Here is a 27,518-nt window from a genome sequence, read left to right as displayed (position 1 = left end):
CTGGCCTTCGATACAGAGCTAGACAAGAGTGAGCGTTTTATCTCTAATGTCTCCAATGAATCTAATGTCTGATTTCTGCTTTTAGGATGACCGGACAAAGTGAGCAGTGTCTGTTCTTCGTCTCTGTGCCAGACCTGAGCAAGCTGTGCGGTGTTTTTCTGGCCTTTCAGAGCTGCTGTGACGAAGGAGAGCTAAGAAATAAGCAGATAAAAACATGCAGGTGAATAAATGACAACGTGGACTAGTTGACTTTCTCTAAGGTACTATAAATATAGTTGTGAAGACATGCATACACAATGGGCCGGACAGAGATTAAGCCTAGTCATGGCCTATATTTTTCTTATCCAGGACAAGCTCCCTTTAAAATGATGTGTAGAACTGGACTAGGCTCACACCCTGTCTCAGAAACGAACATTTCATGACCAAAAGTATCCAGACATCCCTTCAAAACAGTGAATTTGTTTGCACACTGTTTGCTGCACACATTGCTGACATTGTTCGATTGCATGGCTGTTCAAATACACAGCTTACAAATCTCCATAGAAAAGCTTGAGCTGAATAGTCTGGAGCAGCCAGGCAAGAGTCTTCTGTCAACTAGGAGGGTATAAAGCCCCCGAACATTGGCCTGAAGAGCAGTGAGACTGTGTTCTGGGGTAATGAAGTTCAATCCAGAGCTGAAACGATGTTTATGACCCAGAACTAACGTCGGTGTCTAATTTCAGTAATGCTCACTAATGTTAAATCAAGTCCTCATAGCTATGCGTCAGTATCTCCAGAACATCAATTTTCCTTCCAGGTCATTGTGGAGAATTTCTGTTGGTCCCTTTATCTTCAAAATTGGACTCAATATCAAACTGATTTTAATAGACTGGCATTGTCACAAAGCAGCTTTACAGGAATCAGTAATAAGACAGCAGATCAACAGAATATAAAGACCCCCACTTTGGGACAAACCAAGACCCATCATCCCCTGATTAGAACTATTTATAAATTATTGATAATTGTCACCAAACCGCATAAGACCATCTCCTGCTCTGGTGGCTGAAATAATCGTAATATAATATGTAACTAATATAGTCATGGTAGAGACAGTAAGAATAATTAGAGTAATGATGGTCAATGGTGGTAATAATGGTTGGTGTGGTGCAACAGATAACACCACTACCTGCCACTGAGCTACCACACCATGTAGGAGACTGGGGTTCGATTCCCGGGCTGGGTGACTATGCTGCGCTACACCAATAAGAGTCCTTGGGCAAGACTCCTAACACTACACTGGCCCTCCTCTGTAATATGAGTAACCTTGTAAGTCGCTCTGGATAAGAGCGTCTGCTAAATGCTGTAAATGTAAATGTAAATAATAATAATAATAATTATAGTGGCAAAGTCCATGTACATTTAAACATAGTTGATAGGCAGGTAGCAGTGGCAGTAGGGTGGGCAGCTGGTCTGATGCAGGTGGCAGGGAACCATGGTGGTCAATCTGGTGTGTGGGCAGCTGGTTTGACTCAGGTGCAAAAGGGGCCCAGCAGTTTTCCATCAGGTCAGGCCGGATAAGTGGGCAGACATTAACTCTGAGAAGTTAAAGAGATAGAATTAGTGCTGAATGGATTCATGGAGAACAGAGAATGTGAATATTATCAGAGTGTAAGAAGGTAACACCGCCACGGGAACACCCTGAAACTCTGGCATCCATCCGCTCCACCATCCAATATAAAGTGAAAAATGGCAAAAATAGAGAGACAAGGTTTTTGCACAACTGCGATGATATATACATGTTTTTAGTTTATTTAGATGCTTTTTTTGAGAGGTATGTTGTTTTGTTCACATTTTTTTCAGAGAACTTCTGCTTTTGTGTTCAGACGTTGTTGCTTCTCCTGTGCTGGGCTCTTGCGGGGGGCTCAGCGTTATAATGGCTGTAAGTATGACAGTTAACTTGGTGTAGTTTGTCACGGCACAGTTACCTCAAGTGATACTGTGATAGATACAAGTCTGCCCACACAGGAAGTATCTCTGCTTCCTTGCAGTTATCAGCTTCCCCCAGGTTCAGCAGAATCATGACTTTAGTGCTGTGCTGAGAGTTACAAGTAAATAGTTTTCAGATTGTAATATGGAAAGCATAACATTTACTCCAACTCTTTTTATTATTATTAAATATGTGTGTAGTACAGTCTTTCTGCCCCAAATGAACAGTTCAAATAAATATTTAAAAGCCCAATATTGCCATGACATTCATATCCATTATGAGTGTATATAAACTTCTGACCAATGTGTATCTACACTCACGGGCGATTTTTTTTAGGAAGATTGCTAGTCAACACAAGGTGTTGAAAACTTTCCTTGTGTTAGAGATGTAGGAGAACTTTCATGCTCTCAAAATCTCCAGTTCTACCACCCCTCCAAAGGTGTTTTACAAGATTCACATCTAGTGACTGCAAAGTCACTGAATAACTCTAAACTCATTGTCATGTTCAGGAAACCAGTTTAAGATACTTTAGCTTTGTGACATGTTGCAGCATCATGCTGGAAGCAGCCACCAGAAGATGGTAAACTGTGGCCATTAAGGGATGCACATGGCAGCAACAATACTCAAAAAGTCAGTGGCATTCAAGCAGGGATTGATTATATTATATTACATTTTAGATTTTATTATATTAGATTATTATATAATATAATATAATATTATATTATATAATATTATATAATATTATATTAAGAACAGACCCAGAGTGTGGCAAGAAAAAAAATTCTGTGTCCTTCAGCAGAAATCAAGATTCATCAGACCAGGTTATGTGTTTTCCAAGCTTCAGTTGTCCAGTTTTGTTGAGCCTATGCCCACTGCAGCCTCAGCTTTCTGTGCTTGGCTGACGAGAGCAACACCCAACATGGTCTTCTGCTTTTGTAGCCTCAGGGCTTGATGTGTTGTGTTGTGAGGTGCTTTTCTGCTCACCAAAATTGTACAGAGTCATTATTTGAGTTACTGTAGCCTTTCTGTCAGCTCAGTCTGGCCATTATCTGTTGATCTCGCTCATCAGCAAGGCGTTTCCGTTTGCAGAACGGAAGCTCACTGGATGTTACTGCTCACTGCACCATTCTGAGTAGAGTCTACTTAAGCCAACCTGTCTGGCATCATCAATCATGCCTCACTCAAAATCACTTATTTTGAAGCCATTGGCCTGACTATCTGTGTGATTGTATGTATTGCACTGCTGCAACATGATTGGCTGATTAGACAATTGCATAAAAGAGTAGGAGTGCAGTAGGTGTAGGTGTGCAGTACTAATAAACTGCACAGTGAGTAATCGAGTCCCTCTTTTTCTGTTACGAAATATTGCATAAGAATAGGTTTATCAATTATGCGTGTGTCTGTGCGTGACAGTGTGTGTATGCGTGCCTCCACAGTCTGTGCTCAGGCACGCTCCGTGAGAAGGCAAATGGCTGGTGCACATTCCAGACATTCTGTCAGCTCTCTTCCTCTTCTGGATTCAAGCCAACACAAAGCAACGGCACAGAAAGGAAGTGTCAAAGTCAGCTAATGAGCTGCCCGTCTATTTAACCCTGCTGTGGAGCTCTTGATGTCGATCCGACGAGCGCGACAGGAGCTTTTCATTCATGTTGCGCGTTCGGTGTCAGATTCTAGACCAAGCCTTTCACTTCAACCAGCAGCTTTGGTGACATTTTGAAATAGTGGTAAATAATTAACTGTGTTGTGGTTATGTAACTGTCTTTCATACTTACACAGCCAGAGGCGACACACGCAACATGATATCAGAAAAGAGTGCTGGTGATTTCTCATTGTCTTGATTACTGTTATTTATTATCATGCATTCTCTCATAGGTCAGTGATATTGGTGATCTTTCAGACTGACACATTTTATAGTAAATCAGAAATGTAGCCAGTCACTGTCTACTCTGTTTGTCTTTGTCACTCTGAAATCTTCCCTAGATAACATTTTTCAAGACAGGCTTCATCCAGGCCTATGCGCTGAGGCACGGTCTACAGGTCAGTTTGGTCAGATCTAAAGAGCTAGATCATGCAGTCAACCAGTCAACCAGTCAGATTAGCTCACTGTAGCTAGGTAGTGTGCTGTAAAGTTAAAATCAGTGTGGAAACTGTAGTTTGGATTCTAAATGAAGGCTTTGAGATATTCAAGATTGTGTTTGGCACCTGAGGCCGGAATTCTGAGTTTACAGGAGTAAAAAAAAAGATGTTGAACTGTTGAAATCTGTTTATGGGGGCACTGTCAAGGGCCATTGACCCTTGAGTTTGAAGTCTCTTTGTGCACATTAATGCTGACTGATAACAAGTAAGCAAAATGTGTTTGCATTGTCCAATCAAAAACAAGTATCTCCAAAATAGTGACTTTACAGGAGAGGGCAAAAAATGTTCTTCACTTTGAATGGAAGTCAAGGTAAATTAGGAGTTTATTTCATGACATTTAGAGCATTTCTATTGGTCTATTCATCCAGAATTAGTGACACAGCTACAGGGTTCAAACCATAGAGAAAACTTAAACCGGACAAAAACGGAGATACATGTTTATTATTAGACAGCATTGATATTTTAATGACTGTAATAATTTTGGACATTCAGTTCAGTGTTATACTATCTGCGCACACACAGTTCAGTAACAGTATTAGAACTTCCTTCTGACTTCTATTCTTGTGACTTTTTTTATTAAAGGTTTTCTAGTTTTTTTATTATGTTATGAAATATTAAGGAATCTTTGAAAGGCAGTACACGGCAGTACAAGTCCATTTGATTGCTTTTCTGAATACTGTCTTTACTGAATACTATTTAACTGCACAAAGCCTTACTATATATTCCTGTAGTAAGTAATCTTCTTTTTTTGCACTTTTGAGTTCAGATAGGTCCTCTTAAGAGGGTTCTGCCAGACAACCTGCAGACCTGTCTGTCTTACTCCATTACTACCAGACTGGCCCCTTACTGGAACAGAGCAGGCCAGTGCCTAATCGCAGGTAGGATACAGCAACAGAGAAAAGATGTCTGTAAAACAAGCTGCACTAACCTGACCTAATTGTACTTATATATTTTTTCATTCACTAGAACTACTACCTTCCTTGAATGGGATGGGGTTGTCTAATATCTTATCTAATATATATATATATTGTCTAATATCTTATCTAATATAGTCAGGTGTTGCCAATCAGCCAGGACATGTTTGGTGTCTGATGTATCCACGTTATTCTGCGCTGCAGCTACAACACTGATGTTTGTACCCCACCAGTTAGCATGCCTAAATCGTCACACACTCACTTCAGTATATGTGAAAAGGGCCCAAATTCAGACAATGCGGTACCTGCCCCACCGGGGAAGGTACCACATTGGACCATTTTAGAAAATGAATACTGGATGGGTTTGGGTCAGCTGTGCACCTGTGACTTGGTGAGTGGTTATTATTACAATTATTGACTTATCAGAGCAGGTTTGGGGTTCTGCTTAGCTGCTGTTGGACTCTAAGCAAAGCCTTAAGCTTCTCTGCTGGCCAAGCTGGAATATGTGAGGCGAACAATTTATTCTAATGACAATAAATGTACCCTATGCTGTGTTCCTGTGCCAGCCAAGGCCCCTCTAATCAGTGCCTTGTTCATCTACTTCTGACCTACTGTCTGGTCAGTACTGTGAGAAAAATGGAAGACTGGAAGAGGTGGAAAACAAGAAGCCATTCCCCCAGTCAGTGTAAGATGGTCTTCTGAACTCTGACTACTGCATGTTTCGAAAGCCCAGCACCACACACCTCCAACTTAGAGCACAAACATCAGTAGCTCTTTTCCCAACTCCAACTGCCGCCACAACCTTCTCAGGTGATCTGTGAACAGGATGTGTGCCAGAAAATGAGGAAGGCACCAGGCCCAGATGCTGGATGAGTGTCCTGTCTGCAAGTACACTATATGTTAAAATGTTTGAAGACACCCCTCCTATTAAATGCATTCATTCAACTATTTCAAGTCATGTTTTATCTGCTGCTGAAACCAGTGTGCTAATTCACACACACACAGCTACAATTCCCTGTAGAGACATATTGCCAAGGCAATAGGACTCCCTGGAGCCATTAAACGTGAACCTACTGGCACCTTGCTTAATGCCAGGCGTGGACTAGGAGTATAAATCCCCCCAGCATTGAGCTGTGGAGCAGTGGAACTGTGTTCTTTGGAGTAATGATTGGTGCCCTATCCAGTACTTTATAGTTGATTTGGGGAGTTGTGGATGAGGTGTGGTGGTGAAAAGCCAACATCCTGAATTTACTAACACTCTTGTTGCTGAATGCAATCAAATCCTCAAAACAGCACTCCTGGTAGATCTAGTACAAAGCCTTCTCTGGACAGTAGAGACAGTTACTCCAACAAATGCAGGGTAAACTCTTTTTAAAAACCCTAAGTTTAGAGGGGCAATGGATGAACAAAAGTCCAAATACTTTTGTCCATATAGTCCATATATGATAGAATACATTTGAGGTGAGAGGGAGAAAGCTGTGCAGGTTTATCCAGTTTCATTTCTGCGGGGAATGGAACTGACTTTGTTGACATTCTTGCAATAACATTATATTATAATAATTTATATTTATATTAAACTAAATTCTGTCTCATGTTCTCATCCTCTATTTAAGCCATGCACATTTGGAATTAGCCATTGGACTGTAGAATAGCTATGTGAAATATAAAGAGAAAAATAGAGAGTGATAAGGACTGAATGAATAAGCCTAATTTCTAAAAATTAAACTACAATTTTAATAATATTCCTTGATTTATAACATGTATTTTGACTTAACATGTCCAAAGTGGAGAAATGCAACCAGATGACATTTTAATTAACCTGCCCTAGTGATAACAGGCACTGGAGGTACTCCAGTGACCACATTGTTTATTCAGTATTTTCTGTGCTGTATTGTATTTCCATCTGTGCCCCTCCTGTCTTTTGTGAAACGCTGCTTTATAGGAGATTATCACCACAGATTAAATGTCATAGTTAGCATACTGCTTTGTGGTTGTGCTGTTAACGCTTAATGCAATCTGACTACATGTTCACCTCGGACCTGCTTTCTAGTGAATGGTACCATTAACGCTTGGGTCTGAGCAAAACTTCCTGTCTAAACTGAGCTAATATTTTTATATTTTTTAAACTACTTGTAAACTTAATGGTACAACAGTGATATGATATAACGTTACAACTACTGGAGATAATAAGTTTATCACAATTGCTCTTGGTTTTGTTCAGAATAGCACTTAAAGTTCAATACAGCCTCCTAAATATCATCAGTGCACAGTGATGTTTGTCCTAGTAGCACCATATAATGTCATTACCTCATAACATTTTTAAAATGATACTTAAATCATGTTTAATGTTATGTTTTTTAAGTGGGATATATATATATATATATATATATATAGATTCATTATCCTATACAGCGTATGCAGCCATCAGTGCACAGATTGTGTCTCATACAGAGAGAGTAGTGCTACGTGCTGAAACCTGGCACTGTCTTGCCTTGCCCTTGTACTGGAGGACATTTCATGGTAAAACTGCCTCTAATCGACCTTGAGCTTTGTTGTACTGTTAACGCCCTCCCACTGCTATCATAACTTTAGAGACAGCCATTATTCTTCCAGCAGAGTTTTGCAGTACTGTTACAGTGCATGTTTACAATGTTAATTTACCTTGAAAGCAGAATGTTCCCTATGTTATGAGAACATTTCATGATGAATGAACCAATAGAAATGTATCCAGAATTAGTTGTAAAATCTCACTACATAAATGCGCATTAAAGTTAAGTTGAAATGAATTGATACACTATTTGAAAAAATACACTATATGGACAAAAGTATTGGGACACCTGCTTGTTGTTTGTTTCCTCCAGAATCAAGGTTATTAAAAAAGAGTTTATTCAGCTTTTGTTGGAGTAACTCTACTGTCTCTACTGTCCAAGGAGGAAGGGTTTTTACTTTTACTTTGGAGCATTGCTGTGAAGATTTGATTGCATTTAGCAACAGAACCCTATTGAGTTCAGGGTATTGGAAAATCACCGCCTCACCTCACCTTCCAACTCCACAGCTCATAGGATGGAGCAAAAGTATAGGATAGAGCACCACCAACCATCATTCCAGAGAACACAGTTCTTTCACTGCTCCTCAGCTCAATGCTGGGGAGCTTTATACCCCTGACATTAGGCATGGTGCCAATGGGTTCATGTTTTTTTTGCTGTAGAGAGGGACTAGACAAGCTGCGTGTGTGTAATTGCACATTGGGAGCAACCGAATGCATTTGTTATAAGAGGTGTCCACAAACATTTGGAAATGCAGTGTACAAGGTTTTATTTTAACTGTGGCAATTTGAGAAATGCTCTCTCTATGTTTTGCTATTGCTGACTCTTTCCTAACAATCATATAATTTATGTTCTTCAGGACAGGACTTCCTGAGTGATGCTGGAAAGCGGGCTGCTGTTGGTATGTTGGACGTATAGAATACAGATCTTAAATATAGACCAATACTGTGGCTTTAAGCTACTCTTCAGTTCATTCAGAACATCATTAGGTGTGCATATGAAATGTAATGGACACACTCATGAATACATGCTCAACCTGTTTCTTGGTTGGTAGGATTTTATTAGTTGGTTGAAGTTGTAGGTGACATTCGGATGTTGTCTTTTTTATTGTACTGTTCTGGCTAGTAATCTGTTGCATATCAGCTATCAGCTCTGATCTGGGGTGGAAACGGTTACACACACACACACACAGTCGTAGTGTTTATTGTTTTTGCTTTTGTTGATGGTCTTTTTTTGTTGACAGTCCTTGAACTGAGTGTGAATGAGACTCACCTGTGTGTCAGTGTGGAGGCCAATACTGTAAGGCTTCCTCCCGCTTCGGTAAGAGACAACTCTTTAGTTCTAATAATGATGTGTACTAATGATATTATTGATGACCAACATGTTTTATAAGATTTCATGTTAAAATTTTTGAGACTTCTGAGCATACTTGCAAGATTTCCTTTTAGTTTGCATTGTAGTTAGAACTGCCAAAATGACAAATATGTTACTGTACATTTCACATTTGTTTGATATTTAAATACTAAAGAACGGGTGAATATAGGAATTGGGATTTTGTGTCCAAATGTCTGTGTGGTTCTAATAAAGCTATATAATAGCAATTGTTCACCATCACAGTCAGGGTTATATATATTAAGATATCAACTTAATTTAGTGTTATTGCAGATTGAAATTAAATAATGAGTTATAAAAAAGCAAGCGCAGGCTCTCAACTTGTAGAAATTTAAATATTTTGGACAAAATAACAAAATCATCAGTTGTGATTCTTAAAACAGTCAATGATTGCCAGAATCTGTAAACGTATAGTTCCTTCTTGTTCCTCGGCTGTTGTTTGGCATTTTTGAGCTCACCAATGTGTTCTTTCTTTTCAAGAATGTACATACTGATTTGGCCAATACCAATTTAATGTTCTTTTTGTATTTATTTTCTATCTTCCAGCCTAATAATGACTTGCTTCACTGGCAGTGACAGATTTTGTATTATTCTGCAGTTTTAAAATTAGTATTAAACGTTGTCACACTGTATTCTGTACTTCGGTGGGAAGTGTCCCCATGTCTATGTAAAACGCCACCAGCCAGCTGTAATGTGCTTTTTTCTTGGTGTGTCTTATGGTGCCCCCTGTGTCCTTAAAAATATTTTACTTTTAGAAGCATGCTTAAGAATATGCATTGGCATTTTACTGCATTTTGAACTCCTTGTACTTTTATCTGCTTAAAATAAGTGAAATAGTGAGTGAATAACACACCTACCATGGGACAGCTGAGCAGCCGTTTGTTAAATGACTTGGATCTCTAGGAATGGGGTAGCATACATAATAATGTATGGAAATCCCTGCACCATTTACCTAAATGGATGTAAATACTCTCACATTAAAGATAAAAGTCACTTTGAGCTCATTCATTATTTCATGTCACCTCTTAAAGCTGTGGTAGTCTAAACTATTTAAAAAATCTGAAACTTTGTCCATGTCCAAATATTTTTGAAGCTGACTATACTTCTACTACTGAACAACAGTGAATAAAGCCAAATGTAGTTGATGTAAATCCGGTCAATTCAAATGTGCCTCATGTAGTCAGTTTTAAAAAGAGTTTCTGTTAGTTTTCTCTTTTATTATCTTAAGCTAGTTCACTGCCAAGTTTGAAGCAAAGCCTAATACTGAATGTAATCCACATAAATAATAATATATGCTCTGGGTGACAAAGCTTCAATGAATTTGTAAGTGGTGAACTTTCGCTTACACTTTTAGCATATTTCATGACATGACCTTTGGTCCAGTCACACTACACCCACTTCAGGCAATCTGAGTTCAGCACAGGTGAACCTTAGCCCTACGTGACTCCTAGAGGAATGGCTTTCTCACGTTCAGCCTGAGTTGAGTAGCTAAGACAAGCCTCAGGCTCCCCCCAGTGTTAAAGAGATTATAGCCTTTCTGTCTCCACAGAGATTTGATCTTAATAGTGCCTAAACTCTAGGTAGTCTCTTGAGATTCTAATAACTTGAATATAAATACAGAAGTCACATATTCTTTTTCTGCTTAACCTCATTAGTCTCTGTGTTTATCTGGATGGTGAAGGTTTTGTCAAGTTTAGGATCCTGTTTTGGAAAGTAGTCACTTCTGATTATCCTGTCTCTCGTCAGTTGGAAGACTTTGACGTGCCCCCTCTTGTGGTGAAAAACTTTCTCAGCAGCAGAGAGGCAGTTCTCCACATCACAAAGCCAAATAACTGGTGCTACATACTGCCAAGGTAGGCCTCCTCTTTGTGGGTTAGTAGATGTTCAGTCATAACATACAGTTTAGGCACCAGCACAATGGTCGTGACTTTGTGAAATGCTTTTTATAAAGCCCTCACATTTATTATACCTTTCATTTTTAGTTTTACAGCATAACTAGATAGTTATGGTAGAAACAAAGTCAGTCAGTGTTGTTAATGGTTCTCTGTGGTTTAACGCTCTGTTCAGAATTGTTCACAGTAAGGGTGATATGAACCAGACATCTGAAGAGGTTAATGCCTCTGAAATCAATATAACAGAAAGTAATAACACAAAATGCTTACAAATATGCTGCCTGATGTTCAAGACTTATTTTGCCTAAAACAGAAATATCCAAAGGGTAAGAGCATAACCCCCAAAAAGCTAGCCAAAGTCTTAGGTTTGCCAAAGACCATCTTGATGTCTCACAATGATCCTGGCTTTGTGAAGTGCTTTCCTTAAAGGCCACATATTTAATGTACTTTATTTTGGTTTCTGATATTCTTGATAGTTAAGGCCTAAATACCTAAGGTCAGTCAGTGTGGTTAATATACAGTGCTCTGTTCAGAAGGTTTCACAGCAGTGGTGATATGGACCAGACATCTGGGAAGTTTAACGCCTCTAAAATCTATATGACAAAAATTCCTTTTTTTCATTTCTTCAGTTAATTTCTTTTTTGAGACGTAGCCTTAAACTGAAAGAACTCAAAAGACCCCAAAGACTAGCCACTGCTGTCCAAAACAAATGGCCTTCCTTAGGTTTGCCAAAGACCATCTGGATGTTCCACAGTGCTTTCTGAGAAATATGTGTTATATGGACAAATGAGACAAAAGTGGAACGTTTTAGCTGAAATAGACAATTCTGTGTTTGGAGACTCGAGAGCATCATAATTTGAGGCTGCTTTTGCTGCCTCCGGGCCTGGATGCCTTATAATCACAGAGGAAACAATGAATTCAAATGTGTATTAAAACATTTTAGTGGAGAATTTAAGTCCCTGACCTCAAGCTGAAGTTAAGTTGTTGGTAAAGCAACAAGACAATGACCAAAACACACAAGTAAACCAACTAAAGAAACATTGGAGACCCTAAAAGGGGCTGTGGCATGACTCGAAGAGAGCTGTGCACTCAAAACAGCTCAGAAATATTGAGCAACTGAAACACATTTGCACGAAGGAATGGGCCAAAATTCTTTTGCAACATTTGGTGGAGGTGTTCACTTACTTTTTTTTTAGCCTGCACTGTGGATGTGTTTCTCAGTGTGCTCAATAAAAGGCATGAACAGTAAATTTAGTATTATAAGGTAGACTGTGTTGATAATTGTGACTTAGATAATGATCAGTAATCTCAGAATTCATGTAAAATTGGTAATCAGCGCTGAAATCCAGGTCATTTATGAGTATGCTTAGATTAGACTAGGAATTTTTCATGTGTATTTCATGTATAATCCACTTCTTGACATTGTACAAAACGTATATATGTTTGTGTGTGTGTAACTAGCATGAAAAGAGGCCAGATCATCAGTGTCAGTCACAAGATGCCACCAGAGTGTCCATTCCATTCTTACGCAGAGCTTCAAAGTCACTGGACCAACACGGTACAAAATTACGTCATACACTCCATATCATGACAAGATAATTTGGTAAAAAAATGTAGGTTTTAGTGGTTCAGTAACAAGCATATAAAGGCAGGGCTAAGTGCTTGGCCTGTAGGGTAGAAAGCAGCCAACAGAGGCATTTCAGCTCCCGACACCATCATGGCATCCAGTGGGAGGGTTAACATTTGCAAGGTTGCCACCCTTCACTATAAAATAGATGGAAAACTCCTCTCTATTTAATCAAGACAAATTTGGCCTTCGCCGTTAACCCATTAGTGCAGTGAACTCACACACTGAGACATTAGTGAGCAAACATACACAGTGACAGCCCAAAGTGGTGTGCACCCATCGCTGCGGCACCCCGGTGAGCAGAGAGGGTTAAGGGTCCTGCTCAAGGGCCCAACAGTGGCAGCTTCGAATCCACAATAGCCTAGTGCTTTAACCACTGAGCCACCTCTGCCCCATTCAATTGGGGCAGAGTCACAGACACAGCAGAACTGAATTCCAACCGCTTGGGGGCGCACTAGCCAGGTTCAAAACAGCAGAGGTACAAGGAATATTTTGTTGCTCTCCTGCAAAAACCTTGTTTCTTTATTTTTGCCATTGTTTTTTTATTTGCCGCGCCTTCTTTATGGTCTTTACATTATATCAAACCAGTAGAAATGCTCCAAAATGACTTGGAATAAAATCTTTTACTTTACTTTTTGACTTCCATTGAAAGTTGAGATTTTTTCATTTGTCTTAAGTTTGTACCAAATTTAATATATATATATAAATAAACATTGTTTGGATTTTTAAAATAATATATATATAAATTTGATCCAATATATATAAATAAACATTGTTTGGATTTTTACCCCTCCAGCAAAAGGACATGAATCATCCTTGTGTATGTTATACACAGTGTGATAATGACACACATCAGTTTACAGCACCTCATTATTTTGAAATTAGCCTTTCCTTGTATCGTCAAATGAAACCAGCAGGGATTATATTTCTCCTTGAATTCTCAGTTTCTGTGAAGGCCAGTGCAGTTCATGTGCTCCTGCCTGTGGCCTCTCCACACCATGTGTTTTCCATTCACTCACTGTTTTCTGCATAGGGTTTTATCACCTTCACTCTCACAGACGTGTAAATCTGCTGTCACTTCTGACGGCAGCTCACTGAGACACATGCTAGGAGTTTTGAACCCTTTGAAATATTCCTCTGAAATATACGACATGTGAAAGACTGCGTGCACTTTTTGTGCGTGTGTGTATTATTGTGTGTGTGTGTGCACAGAATTTTAGCTTTGTTTACAGTTGAGATTGAAATCTAACCTTTGATCACAAACAAACCCAGTATATACTGGCAAGGCCTGGTGCACACACACACACACACACACACACAACTGAATCTAGAGCAGTTGTTTAATTTGGCTGTGCATCATGATTTACTTCTAAACACAGCATTGGAAGTTAACCTGTCCTAAGGGTCACAAATGGGCAGAGGACAGTCTATTTACCCTAGTGGTGTAGAGCTTTTATAGACATATGAGCAAAGGTGATGTTTCACTTTCTGTAATATTTGGGGTCCCTCTAGGAAGAGTTACTGAATGTGAAGCTGAAAAAGGATCACTTATGGGGGTTTCTCTGCTGTAAAGAGGCAAAAATACAGATTGGAAATTGGAAAAAAAGACTAATTGGAAATACAGTAATACTTTATTTTGAACTCTGTATTAACTCATTACCAACCACAGTCTACAAGCCTTGGCCAGCATATATAGATTTATAGAGGCCTTTTTTTACATCACACACAACCTATACAACATCAAAACATCAGCTAATTGATGTAAAACAAGCCAATGGAAGTACATTGCATTGAAATACATTTGACTGTCATTAGAGAAAAGGTTATAATTCTAACAAAGGATATGTGTAGTAGAAAGGAGAGCCTATGGAGGTTTGTGTTTTAGGGGCCCAGGGTTAATTTATCCTTTAATATTAACAGAGGGTAATGGAAAACTGAATCCAACGACTACGGTTTCCATTACCCACTCCTATAACTTAATAATAACTCTAATTTTGCACTTTTTATCATGTAGTAAGTGAATAATAAGCCTTAGGATGTAAACGTCTGTCAGTGTAAAGGCGTTAATTTGCCCCTCATTCCACTGTATTACGTTACTTGTGAAACTCTGTTGCTGTAAGATTTATTGGGCCTGTTTGCTTTTCCCTGACTCTGAGGCCCTCACTTGCAGATTGCAGAGAAGTGTAATTTTCAGAAACTAGTACAACCCTCTCTCTCTTTCTCTGTCTCTCTCTAGTATGGATATCATCTGCCCCCACTGAATGAAGATGATGTGGTGTACTGCAGTGTGTATTTCAAACTGGTTGGCGAGAAGCTCTTCACGTATCTTTTCATCAGTCATTTGTACAGGTAGTACATGTAAGACACTGTAAGACACTGACTAGACATATATTCAACATGTGCATCCATAATTTTGGACTGGGGGGAAAATGTACTTCACGGTGGCGGGATCATAAACATGTTTGTAAAATATATCTGATTTAAACTTAATTAGTTTTTTAATTTGGTTGTACATCGTGATATGCTTCTAAACACGGTTGAAAGTTAACCCTTGTGTAGTGTTAACATTCTGTATACTGCACATGTCTTAAAGGTCAATAAGGACCCGAAGACTGTTTACCCTGATGGTGTGAAGATTTTAGAGACATATGAGTGTTTCACTTTCCGTAGTGTTTGGGGTCACTCTAAGAAGATCTATTGAATTTGAAGCTGAAAAAGATCATTTTGGGGTTTTCTCTGCAGTAAAACAAAGGGGCGGATCATCCTGACCCTTAAGACAACGCAAGGATTAAGAAGTTTGTTTTCCTTCTCTTGTAAAGCTCTGTATTTAGGGTTTAAGCTCTGTATTCTCTCAGGGACTTCAACCACAGTCTACAGGCCTTGGCCAGTAGGGGGCAGCCACCCAGCATATGTAGATAGTAGATGTTTGTGTATGTTTGTTTAATTTGTGATATTTGTGACAGATTTTTTCATAATTTATTTCATGATATAAAATAAAAACAATTTTTATATACTTATTTTATTAAGAATATTTTACTTCTGGGTTTTATTAAAAAAAAGAAAGGTACTTTAAGTGATATTATGGAGAAACCACATTTAGGTTCCTAAAGAACCACTGATTAAGGGATGTATAAGATATGTGTGATTGTGAAGAACCTTTACATTGGCCTTTGCATCAAGAGAACTTAAAAAGGTTCTTTAAAGAAATCTCTTTAACAAACATGGTTCTTTAGGGAACAAAAGGTGGTTCTTCTCAGGCATCACTTAAAGAACCCTTTGTAGCACATTTACTTTTAAGAGCACAGCACTCCAAATTCTCCTCAAAATTATGATTCTTATAACTGGGGTCAGATTTTCCTTGTTCACACCGGCGCCAGTGTTTCTGATGACATCTAGTCAGACTCTAAACTTAAGATCAGCATCAGCATCTTCTGTAACCTATTTGCTTGGCCAGTTCATTTGACCCGCTATAGTGTCGGTTGTTGTTGATTAACAGTGTTTGGTGTCTGTCCTTAAAACCTAAACTGCTCAGATATCCACTGAGTTGTATTCGGATGCAGCCATTGCAGTTCTTTCCCCGAGTTGACCTGCAGGGGGTGCTTGGAGCCTTTGCGTCAGATCTGAGGAGACTTCTGGATAACGTTTGTGGCTTTCCAGTACAAATGACCAACAAGCCCCGCTACCACACTACCAAACTGAGCAGACCTGTCTCACAGGTATGAGGCAATTATGAATTTTTGTTTTGTTTTGATTGGTTATTTATTCATTTTTTGTACATGCTCACTAAGACTTTACATATACATATTCACTATTAAATTACATGGTTTATTTAATGTGTTTCTAAATGATTGACTGTGAAATGCCTAGATGGTTATTTATTGTAACACAGTTGAATAGCATGTTAACTTCCGGTTTGGGATGTATTTAAAGTTTTGGATTCCTTTGACTGGGTTCCTTAAATGATTCCTTAGAAGACCCACCTTTGGGTCCACAAAGAGCCACTTTTATAAAAGATATATACACAGACCAGCCATACGATTAACACCACTGACAGGTAAAGTGAAAAACATTGATTATCTTTGTCTACAGTGGCATCTGTCTTCCAAGGTTTTGGGCAGCAAATAAACAGTCAGTTTTTGAATCTGAGACGCTTTCACAAATACCAAACTGTGATGGCTAGACAGCTGGACCAGAACATCTTCAAAACATCAGGATGGTATTGTGAGGTTTTGTGGTATGCAGTGGTCAGTACCTACAAAAGGTGCTCCAAGAAAGGACGACCAGTGAACCAGCGGCAGGGTCATGGGCTCCTGAGGCTCATTGATACTTATGGAGGTCCCACCTCTCAACGTACAGGACCTAAAGGATCTGCTGCTAACATCTTAGTGCCAGATACCACAGGACACCATAAGAGGACTTGTGGAGTCCATGCTTTGAATAGTCAGATCTGGACCTACTCAATGGTAGGCAGGTAGTGTTAATGTTATGGCTGATTAGATATCTATGGGTATGTGTGAAGAAGTTAATGTAAAGGTTCTCTATACTTGCATCTCCTCTTTAATGGAATCACTCAAAGAACCCTTGGTAGCACCTTTATTTATAATACATGAGTGTATTTCTCTCATGTTTTTGGATAATTGAATTATGGCGTGAGAGCTAATCCATTCTTAAACGAATTAGTGGCATAGGAAATTATAAGACACAGCTCAGAACACTTCAGCGAGCGTATAGTGATTATTTGCGAGCACATCTTTCAGTGAGAACGCTAGCACATTTACACCATTTAAATAGAGCTCCAAGTGAAATCCATGGTGGAATCTGGGTTTTCATTCACACAGATTAAATTTCTCTGTAATTCGGCACCGTGTAATTGAGTGTATTGCAGCTTGTCCATCTGTTCACTTCGTGCATGTTTGTGTTGGACTGTAGCGGCATTTCTTTTTGGCCAAGGTGGAGCCGCTCCATTGTGAAACCACAATATGAATTCTTTAATACTCTTGTGTTGTATTTTCAGCCAGAGACAGTGTGTCTCTCACCTGACCCTGTGAGCAAGAATAATAAGCCAGCTGCCCCAGTGTGCTCTTAACTTTGGCAGGCAGGCTGTGAACATTTTCCTGCTCATAGATGATAAATTACTGCTTGAATCCAGCTGAATGCACGTAGGGAAAAGTACCTCGAACATAAGAGAAAGTTTGTGTGTGTGTTTGTGAGTACAGTGGACAGCACTATCTGATGTAGCACTATCTGATGTAACTCTTTTCCCGGCTTTCTGAATAATATAAGCTGACCATATAAAAAAAACAAAAAAACAGGAAAACAAGTTATAGGAAAACTCAGAGTTTCCAGGCAGAACAATAACTGTCCCTACATTAGGTCATTTCCTCTCGACTGGATTCCAGTCCACAGATGTAGAGAAACTCTAGCAATGTCTGCCAGGCGTATCAGCTTTATTTATGCTGGCCGAGGCTCACTTTGGTGATATTAAACTATGACAAGCGAAGTGGAGCTGATGGGAAGAAAACAATTTGTGTCATTCCCTGAGAGTTAGTGCAGATGGAGCTGTGTTTTAACCCTGCTGGGCACTGGTGATTGATAATGACAGCACCAGACCAACCTTGATAAACTGATCGTGATTAGATTATGGTTCATGTACAAGAGGCAAACACAAGCAGCAGTCATGACATTGCAATGTTGTACTTTCAAGGTCTTTGAAAACAAATGGTTGTTACTCATCCAAGTAGGCTTCTGTGATCAGTTTTGAAACCACCACAGCTGTGCTCTGTATTTTACTTCTGGCAAACCACACAACTCTAAAAGCATGTTTAACATCTCTCTGTAAAAACTGTACAAACCTTAACGTCTTGGTGATGTATTTGCATTCCTCAAATGGGTTCCTCTGAGGTAGAAGTATTCAAACTTTTTCCTCATGAGGCCCCTTGGCAGTTTTTTGAGAAGTTGCCCCCCCCCAACTAAAACAAATATGTATGTATTTAAGGAATCAGGTTAAATCATCCTATTTTAACTGGCTAATTAATATAACAATCAGCACATTGGAGCTTCTCCTCTTTTCAGCACATATACACATAACTAGGGATGTCTTGAGCCGATCCAATGACTCGGGATCAGGGACTTTTTTATTAATAGATGGGGTATTGGCTTTTAAGAATTCAGTCCTCTTCAGAGTGCCATCTATCATCCTTCTCTGCATTAATATACATGATCCTCTGCTGCTGCAGTGACAGATTTCAACTATCAGAGACTGATCTGTTACCTTACTTCAGTGAACAAAACAAAACAGAGCTTTATTGGAACTGATAAAAGCGGTGATGTTACCAGTTAGCAGCCAAAGCTGGCTTCTAATCCTAACTCCCATTCCACCCTAAATAGTACCGCAGTAACATTGTGTACATTTCACCAACAGAATGTGGATGATCAGAATGATCAGATCAGAACTTTCTGCCGTTTTTTGCCTGCGCTGCCAAAACCACCCAGTTTGGTCGTAGTTTTGCATTAACAAAGATATTTTACTGCATTATCTCCATTTAGGAAGATCTAATGTTCCTCCCATCCCATCTTTACTCTTGATTTACACCTGGTTAGAAACCAAACTATGGTGGAAATGCTCTGTTCTACCAGCGAGAGAACCTCGCTCCTTTCTTTGGTTCTAAACCAGCTCTGAGCGGTGCATTCAGAACTGAGGAGGAGGCTAATGAAGCTAATAAAGTTGCTCCAAACAAAGTCAATCTGTTTAGACTACTGATGTTTGCTGTTGTGTACTAACACATCTTACGTAAGTTGTTGCTATCGGCTGATCAGCGTTAAGAGACTTGGATCGGATTGAGGGTAAAAAAACCCTTATCGGGACATCTCCAAAAAAATAATCTATTTCACTTCCACTTAAGTAGCCTAAACTCCTTTAGGGAAAACAGTTTCTATCTTGCCTGTTTTTCTCCCATGCAAGTTCAATACATTGCAAACTCACACATTTTTTACATGGACAGATAATTGCACTGCAGCCTTACCTCTCCACACACTTTGATGGAAGTAATCCCATATTTTAAATAATCATCATCATATTGTCTCTTTTTTCATGTGTTTTGTCTTTCTTTTTCTGATGTTGTTGATTTTGTAGAAATGTCGTCCATTTTGGAAATTGTGATTTGTTGCCAGTTGACAAGACATGACTGCATTTTTTTAAAAATAAAAGAAACCACCATTAATAAATTGGATTGTGAAAAATACAAAAATGTTAGATAAAAGCAGTTTTCTGGCAGAATTTTTTTTTTTTCCTTCAAATTTTCTATCTCGCTTCACACTTATGCCCCCCCCCCCTTGCAAATCTGCCCCACAGTTTGAATACCTTGGTTCTATGAGGAATGATCCATAAGGAATCTGGGCTTCCTTACAAGTTGGTTAATTTCCCAGTAACATAGAGTTCTATCATAGAAAGATACTAAATTCTTAAATGACATGCACTCACCAAGCACTTTATTAAGAACACTTGTACACATTAATGCAGTTATCTAATCAGCCGGTCGTTTGCAGTGCATAAACTCTGGTCATCCGCTTCAGGAAATGTTTAGATCAAATATCAGGATGCAGAAAAATGTGATTTAAGTGATTTTGAGCGTGTCATGATTGTTGGTGCGATACAGGTTGGTTTGAGTATTACTGCTGATCTCCAGAGATTTTTTAGCACAACAGTCTCTAGAGTTTGCTCCGAACACTATAATAAAGAAAACATGCCATGCCACTAAGAATTAAGGCTGTTTTGAGAGCATGAAGCGCTCAGTCAGTGTATATCAAACCCACAAACTGCCATTTTCCCTTCTTCGCTTTGAGCTCTCTTTAAAAACAGCGACTGTCCATGATTTCATGAAGAGTGGATCAATAGAAATGGTCCAACATTCACTCCAACAAGTTAAATGTTTTCCATATTCTACAAAGTTTGGTTAGAAAAATGCTTTTTTTGCCATGCTTTTTATATTCTTTTTAGGTCTCCGGGGCCCCACCTGCTAACTTGACTACTAAAGCCACCAGCAGACCTGTGCTGACCCAGCTCCCCAGCGGCTGTGCCCCAGGGAGGGTGTCTCTTTCTCATTTAGCACCTTCTCAGTGGCCCCTTATTCAGACTGGACATCTGAACAACATCAACCAGACAGCTACAACTAGAGAACTGGCCCCTTTTCAAACCCCCAGCACCAGTATTGAGTCATCTCATTTCTATCTTACAGACTCACACCATTTCACCATTACCTCAGTCCCACCATTCTGCTCTTCCTCCTGTCTTCCCACCATTCATCCTTCTTCCACTCAGACTGAGCCTGTCTATTCAACCCCCAAATTGGTGCCCATTTTCAAAAACAAATCGCTCAGCCGCCATGTTAACGTCACTAAGATCCTGGCCGAGAAGCAGCAGAAGCAAGCGCAGGTTCAGAGTCAGCCTATGTCTGGACCAGCGGCTAAAAGACCACACTCCTCTTCTCCTCCACCCTCCTCTGCTCTTGCCACCTTTTCTCCCTCACTCAGTCGGCCACCTGTCAAAAGGGTCACTCTGCCCTTCTGCAAGAACCAGATGAGAAACCATGGAGTCTCTGTACCTGCCCCACAGCAGCCAGTCTCTAAAACACAGCCGCTCACCATGCCTGAAGTTCCAAGCAAAAGAGGGGTAAGGAAGTGACCACAAACTTTTCACAGAAGTGATGCTCCTGGAGATCTACCTTCCTGTAAAGTAGATTAGATGCCATCTAATTACCACCTTCGAACATGCTTGATTGACTGAATTAGGTGTGGTAGATTTAGGTTGAAAGTAAAATATGCAGGAAAGCAGAACTCCAGGAGGAGTGAGCACTGATCTACAGGGTATCTACAAGACAGTCTAACATTAAATGAATTTCTTAAACTGTGTTTCCATGATTTAGTTAGACGACTGCTTTCAGTCTGTAGGATTTAGTATTCAGTAAGTACTAGATAGTATTTGGTACTTACTGTGAAACAAAGATGTAGATGAAATAGTAACAAGACTAAGGAATGGAAGTGTGGCCCTAACGGTTTAAAGAAGTACTCCAGCATTTTTCAACCTCTGTCTCTATCTGCAGTTGATTAGTACAGACAATTCTTTCCACATGTTAGTAAAAGAATACAAATGCCATTGACTTAAGGCAGATTTAGGCTGGAAATGGACAAGAATGGGGCAAACACTTTTCCCCAAGATGTGGTTGATCAGCTAAGACATGTTCAATGTCAAACTTTAGCTTTTTCAGACTAATATTGCTAACAAACTCTAAGAACCCTATCTTACACCCTCTGCTAGCCGTGTCGCAATGCTCATTGCTATCTTACCCCCTGCCAACAGTCTATTTTCATGCCTTCCGCCTGTGTCGTTTAAATAGCAATGTTGCTTGCTATTTAATATCTACGCCGATGTATGTGGTGGTCTCGAAATGAGGTGTGTTCAGGTAAACTCTGGCGTATTGCTTTCTTGGCATTGGAAAACACAGGTGCGCCACTGACTGAAAACAACCTAGGCAGACGGTCATTGCTATATTGGCAGTGAATTGTCAACCCAGATTTTTATTGTAAATATATGTTCATACACTTCTCTAATACACTAAAAACACAGTTTCACTGCACCACATCCTATGCCTGCAACAAGGCATGGTGCCAATAGGTTCATGTTCATATGATAGACAAGCTGCATGTGTGCATTTGCACACCAGTGGGTGCAACTTAAAGTAGCTGAATGACTGCATTAGAAAGGGGTACCACAAACATTTGGACACATAGTGTGTTTACAGAAATGATTTGGATGACTTTTGGTTTCTGTTGTTTGTTAACAGTGTTAGCCTCATAGCTGACAATTTTAACACCAAACATTCCTTCGCTGATCAGCTACATCCGCAGTAACTGGAAAACTGGAAATTAGATTTTTTACCAACGCACTCCTTTAAGCCTGGTGGATTTACAGGTGGTAATACTAAAGCTACCTACGTGCTAGAGAGGACATCTCAGTATACATGCCACTAATGAGAGTCAAATATGGGCCATGTGTCTGTTATTAATGTGGGTTTCTTTCAGAGGGAAGTGTTTGAGCCCCATCCGAAGAGACCCAAAGTCACCATTAAGGATGTAGATGTGGTGAAGTATGCAAAAAGCAATCAGGTACTAGCGTCCCTCTCCTCTGTCATATTTTATCCTTATTTACATTCCTGCACGTTTTAAACTCGTGAGCTCTAATTTGAGATAAATTGGCAAAATAGCAATAAACTAATACACATGTACATACATTTACAATATCTGTGACTCTCTGTCATTAAAAACAACTCAGGTTTCTCTGTTTAATTTGATTAATTCTTCTACATGAATTAATTTATTGTAAGGTGAAGTGTGTGTGTGTGTGTGAAGAGAGAGTCAGTTTGATTTATAGTCCATCAGTGCTTCAGAGTTGCTGCATATAAAACAAATGAATTGTCTGGCGGTCTCTAAATGAAATCCATTACAAGCTTGGCATGTGCTCATGACCTGGATTAGATGCCATTAAGAGTGACGAGCCAATGCATCATCCTGATGATCGTGGCAGGAAAAAGGTGCTCAGACAGTTTAAGTGTGCAGCCACAAATGTCTGTGTTATTAGATGCCTCAGATTCCAGAATGATTGATTAATTAATGAATATATCCATAATTACACCACCTCTCAAATATTTGTCCTGTATGGTTAAGTCTTTAACATCCAGTTCTGTCTACATAGAATGAAAAACAACATCCTGCTTAACATGTCACAGACAGAGGTTATGAAACACCCTAACGAGAATAAATATTGGAGAGATTGAATAAACCTATAGGAAAAAGGGTTCTAGATAGTACTAAATAGGCTCTTTAACTTGTAGTAATAGTGAGACACTGTTAGGTGTCGACCAAAACTATTTTAAGAGGTTCGAAACTGTGTAGAACAGATTCTTCATCATAGGGAAGACACACGAACCATTTAAACACCTCAGGGGTTCTTTAAAGTGACAGTCCGTAAGTTTTGGGGATTTAGCGACCTCTCTGGCGAGAATGTGTAATTTGTGTGCATTGAGCATGGCGGAGAAGGAGTACTGTGGTGCATTGTGAATCTAAACATTAGAAGTTTACATTTAGTCAGTTTCTTTGGTTTGACAGTGGGTGAATGAGCAGATTGAGAGACTGTTCTGAAATCCCCATGTTTGCAGTAGCTCTCGCAGTGGCCGTTTTGTTTGTATCAGCACCATGAGCAGCGTCGTGGATGCTCAGCTAACCAGCAAACAGTGCTTGATCCTATTGACAGCTTGTGCATGTGATTTAAGTATGTAAAAGCCTGACATGACTGAAAACTCCCACGGAAACCTACCAGACCACTCTGTTTTTTAAAGGAATATATTAGGCTTTTGCAGAAATGGACGCTCAGCACACTGATACCATTTATTTATTACAACATTTTTGCACCTCCCCCTCAGAAAGACTACTGCTCTCAATTGAAATGAAAAAATCGTAAGGAGTGCTGCTTTAAGTTGTTATGATTCTGTATTAGTGCTGTCAGAGTCAAACCCCATAGATAATATGTAAATGCAATCAATTATTAACATCACTATCTTCGGTCTAATGCGCTAAACCCAAGCCATACCGCTTTGCCCTCAGCAGCTGGAGTCCAAGAAAGCACAATTGGTTGCGGCATCTGTTAGCTGGTCCGTTGGAGCTGTGGAGCCTGCTAAAACAGCTGCTTGCATGCTGTATGGTGTGTGACTTAATGGTGCTTTACTCCCCATTTAGTGCACTATGTAAAGTCATGCCCAAAAGTATTGGGACCTCTGCACATCAGAAATGGCACCACTTCTCCCAGACCTAATGTTTTGTTAGTCACATGTATATTTCTTTTGTTTGCATTGAAACAACACAAAAAACGGAGAAAAAGTCAAATCTGATATCATTCCAGCTCCAGCTGGAATCCTGCTCCAGGTCTCTCAGACCAACATCTGTTCTGAGATCTCTCCACTGGTGTTCTATGAGATTTGGATCAGGACTCATTGCTGGCCACCTCAGAACTCTCCAGCACTTTTTCCTAAACAATTTCTGAGTGCTATTAGAAGTATGCTTTGGGTCATTGTCCTGCTTAAAGACTCATGACAGCTCACAAAGATCTAGCTTTCTGTCACTGGACCGTACACTGCGCTCCAAATTTCTTTGGTAGTCTTCTGATATTTCATGCACACGGTCAAAGCATCCAGTTCCAGAAGCAGCAAAACAACCTTTTAAACAACCCCTAAACTAAATCTTTGAACCATCACCATGTTTGACCTTGGGAACCACATTCTTGTCTTGGCCATGAAGGCCTTGTTTCGTTTTCTGTAAATGGTACAATGATGTGCTTTATTAAAAAGCTCTATTTTGGTTCCAACTGTCCACAACATTCTCCCAGAAGAAAGGTGGCTTTCTCAGGTAAGGTCTGGCTTTCTTAACGTCTCTGTGTCAACATCAGGGTCCTCTTGGGTCTCCTACCATAGCATCCCATTTCATTGAGATGGTGATGGTATAGTGTGAGCTGACACTGTATGTTGGGTCCGCAGGTCAGATTGTATTTGTTTGGAAGTTGATTGAGGTTCTTTAGCCACAAGACTTTAGACTTGTATCGTTGAGATTGCCTTTACTTTTTCCTCTGGTTTATTTTTTGCTCTTCTTTCTTCTCCCCATGCTGAGTGTGGTGCACAGACACAAAGATTGATTGTCCTTTTCTCCATTTAAGCTTGTTAATTGTGTGATTTCTATATTGCCAGCAGATGTTACGTGTGAGTAATACAAATTAAAGAAGCACCATAGGATTGCAATGGCCAGTTTGAAGGTGGAAATAATTTATTATTTATAATTTATGATTTCAGATTTGGGTTTTTCGCTGTTCTAGTGCAAACCAAAGACATAAACTTGTGAATACCCAAGCGTTGTGACTGCATCAGAATTCAGGGGGAAGTGGAGCATTTTCTGAAAGAAGTGAAGGTCTGCCAATATTTTGGGCTTTGGCTGTTTATCATAAAATAATAGCATTTTTTTATCAGAGCTTATTTCCAGCCACTTCCGTGCTGTGAATGTTTATGGTTGTACTGCACTGAGCTTAAAGTATCACTTACATGCTGGAACCATTGACTGTATATGAAATACAGTGTATATGTGAGATATATGATATATGCAGGCATTGATTGGAACATGCAGACAGTGTTGCTGTTATAATCCATAGGTTAATGTAAACCATGCATGCACATGATTAGAAGAGTGTTTTTACATTATTGACAGCAATACATAAATTCTGATGATGCTGATTTGATGTTCACTGTCTGGCTGATTTTTCCCAAACACAGCTTGAAAAATAAGCTTTCTTTAAGATTCAATTTGAGTGAATAAACAAATGTGATTAATCACAATTAAATATATGAAATACTATATAATAATAGTTGTGATTAAATGGTGTAATAATTTGGAAGTATTTTACTGTATATAACCATAGCCTTTAATAAAGAAACATGTAGTAAAGAGCCCTTAAAGAGCTTCCCTTTAACCATGTTATTTCCCTGTGATGATTTAAAGTTACTGGTGTTTTTCTACCCTTAGCTGGCCAGAATCAGCTTGGCTACTCTGCAGGCCTGGCTAAGAAGTCAAGGAGTCACAGTGCGTGCAAAAGAAAAGAAGGAGGAGCTGGTGTCAAAGGTGATGCAGTGCCTGTATGAACCATGAGGCAGTGGAGTCACCGGTCAGGCAGCTCCAGGTTTAGGGTTCCCCTTTCTGGTAATCCACACCTGAACAGTTCATTGTGTTGCACTTTGTCTTCTGCGACTAAATTAGAGTGATGTTAAAATTTATTCTCTACAGAAAACATTAGAAAAATGACATAATTTATATTAATCGCATCAGATTTTTGTCTGCAGTGTTCATTTTGTTTTTATATGGCTTTAAACATGTTTACCTGATTTGCTCAAGGTACCTGTTAGAGTTCAAAAGTCAAAATTGTCTTAAAGGTTAAAATCTACTGCATAACATGTAGGATGACCTACTGGGAGATGAGGAAATGAATACAAAGGTTTTTTTTACTGTACTGTTGTCTCCTTTGTTACTTCTGTTTAGCGCTCATCAAAATGCATAAGCAAAACTAATATCCTAATGTAAACTATTTGGGCAAAAGTATTGGGACACCTGCTCATTCATGTTTTTTTCTGAAATCAAGGAGATTAAAAAAAAGAGTTGATCCTGCTTTTGTTGGAGCAGCTGTCTCTACTGTCCAGGGAAGAAGGCTTTCGACTAGATTTTGGAGCATTGCTGTGAGGATTTGAATGCACTGGATGATCACCACCCCACCTCATCCTAAACTCCTTAACTCAACCCAGAAATATGGAATGGAGCACCATCCATCATTCCAAAAGACGCAGTTTCACTGCTCCACAGCTGGGGGGGGGGGGGTAGGTAGCCCACGCCTAGCATTAGGCATGGTGCAAAGGGGTTCATGTTTTTCTGCTCCAGAGAGTCCTATTCTATTGGCAGTTCTTCTCTACAGGGACTAGACAAGCTGTGAGTGTGCATTTGCACATCTGCAACTTAAAGTAGCTGAATGCCTTCATCAGAAGGGGTGTCCACAAACATTTGGATATGTAGTATATTTTTGTATCCTCACTAGCCTTTTGGTATCTGAACACTTGATAAAGCAACACGTTTGGACTGCAGCAGTTCTCAGAGTGATCTTTCCGTAAAACTCACACAGAGAATTTCAGATGACAGCGGCTGCTGGGTGCCGTCGCTGCAGAGAAGTGTGTGATGCAAGTGTTAAAGAAAGCTCTGATGGTGGCTCAGGCAGGCCCTAATGACTTACTTGTGATGACAGGGAGCGGGGAGCCGCAGGATTTTGACTGAAATGGAAATCAACCCAAGCCACTTTGATGGCTAATGAAGCGGCCAAAACTCGCCGCTTTCAGCTCAGCTCAGCGCATGGCCGTTGAGCCTTTTTAACACTTCTTGCTTGAAAAAGAGTCTTGATGACTTGTACAAATCTGA

At 39.6% G+C, this 27,518-nt stretch overlaps 1 protein-coding gene across 1 annotated transcript; it reads left to right on the top strand.

Annotated features, from left to right (window-relative positions):
* Positions 1-85: 85 nt before the first annotated feature.
* On the top strand, positions 86-26,210 carry c5h18orf63 (chromosome 5 C18orf63 homolog). The gene is made up of 13 exons (XM_072678704.1): positions 86-220; positions 1,840-1,918; positions 3,947-4,003; positions 4,869-4,980; positions 8,422-8,463; positions 8,806-8,882; positions 10,701-10,807; positions 12,308-12,404; positions 14,710-14,795; positions 16,006-16,189; positions 20,470-21,141; positions 22,551-22,634; positions 26,088-26,210. The coding sequence occupies exons 1-13, from the start codon at positions 87-89 to the stop codon at positions 26,208-26,210; spliced, it is 1,854 nt and encodes a 617-aa protein (XP_072534805.1). The 5' UTR covers position 86.
* The last annotated feature ends 1,308 nt before the right edge of the window (positions 26,211-27,518 follow it).

This window comes from Salminus brasiliensis, chromosome 5 (assembly GCF_030463535.1).
Source record: "Salminus brasiliensis chromosome 5, fSalBra1.hap2, whole genome shotgun sequence".
NCBI classification, from domain to species: domain Eukaryota; kingdom Metazoa; phylum Chordata; class Actinopteri; order Characiformes; family Bryconidae; genus Salminus; species Salminus brasiliensis.
This window is presented reverse-complemented; position numbering and strand designations above follow the sequence as displayed.

Bases quoted from the DNA above. Each gene is read 5' to 3' on its own strand.
- c5h18orf63 (XM_072678704.1), top strand. From the start codon at position 87: ATGACCGGACAAAGTGAGCAGTGTCTGTTCTTCGTCTCTGTGCCAGAC. The intron at 221-1,839 runs GTGAATAAATGA...CATTTTTTTCAG, and splicing joins AAGCAGATAAAAACATGCAG to AGAACTTCTGCTTTTGTGTT. The intron at 1,919-3,946 runs GTAAGTATGACA...AATCTTCCCTAG, and splicing joins GGCTCAGCGTTATAATGGCT to ATAACATTTTTCAAGACAGG.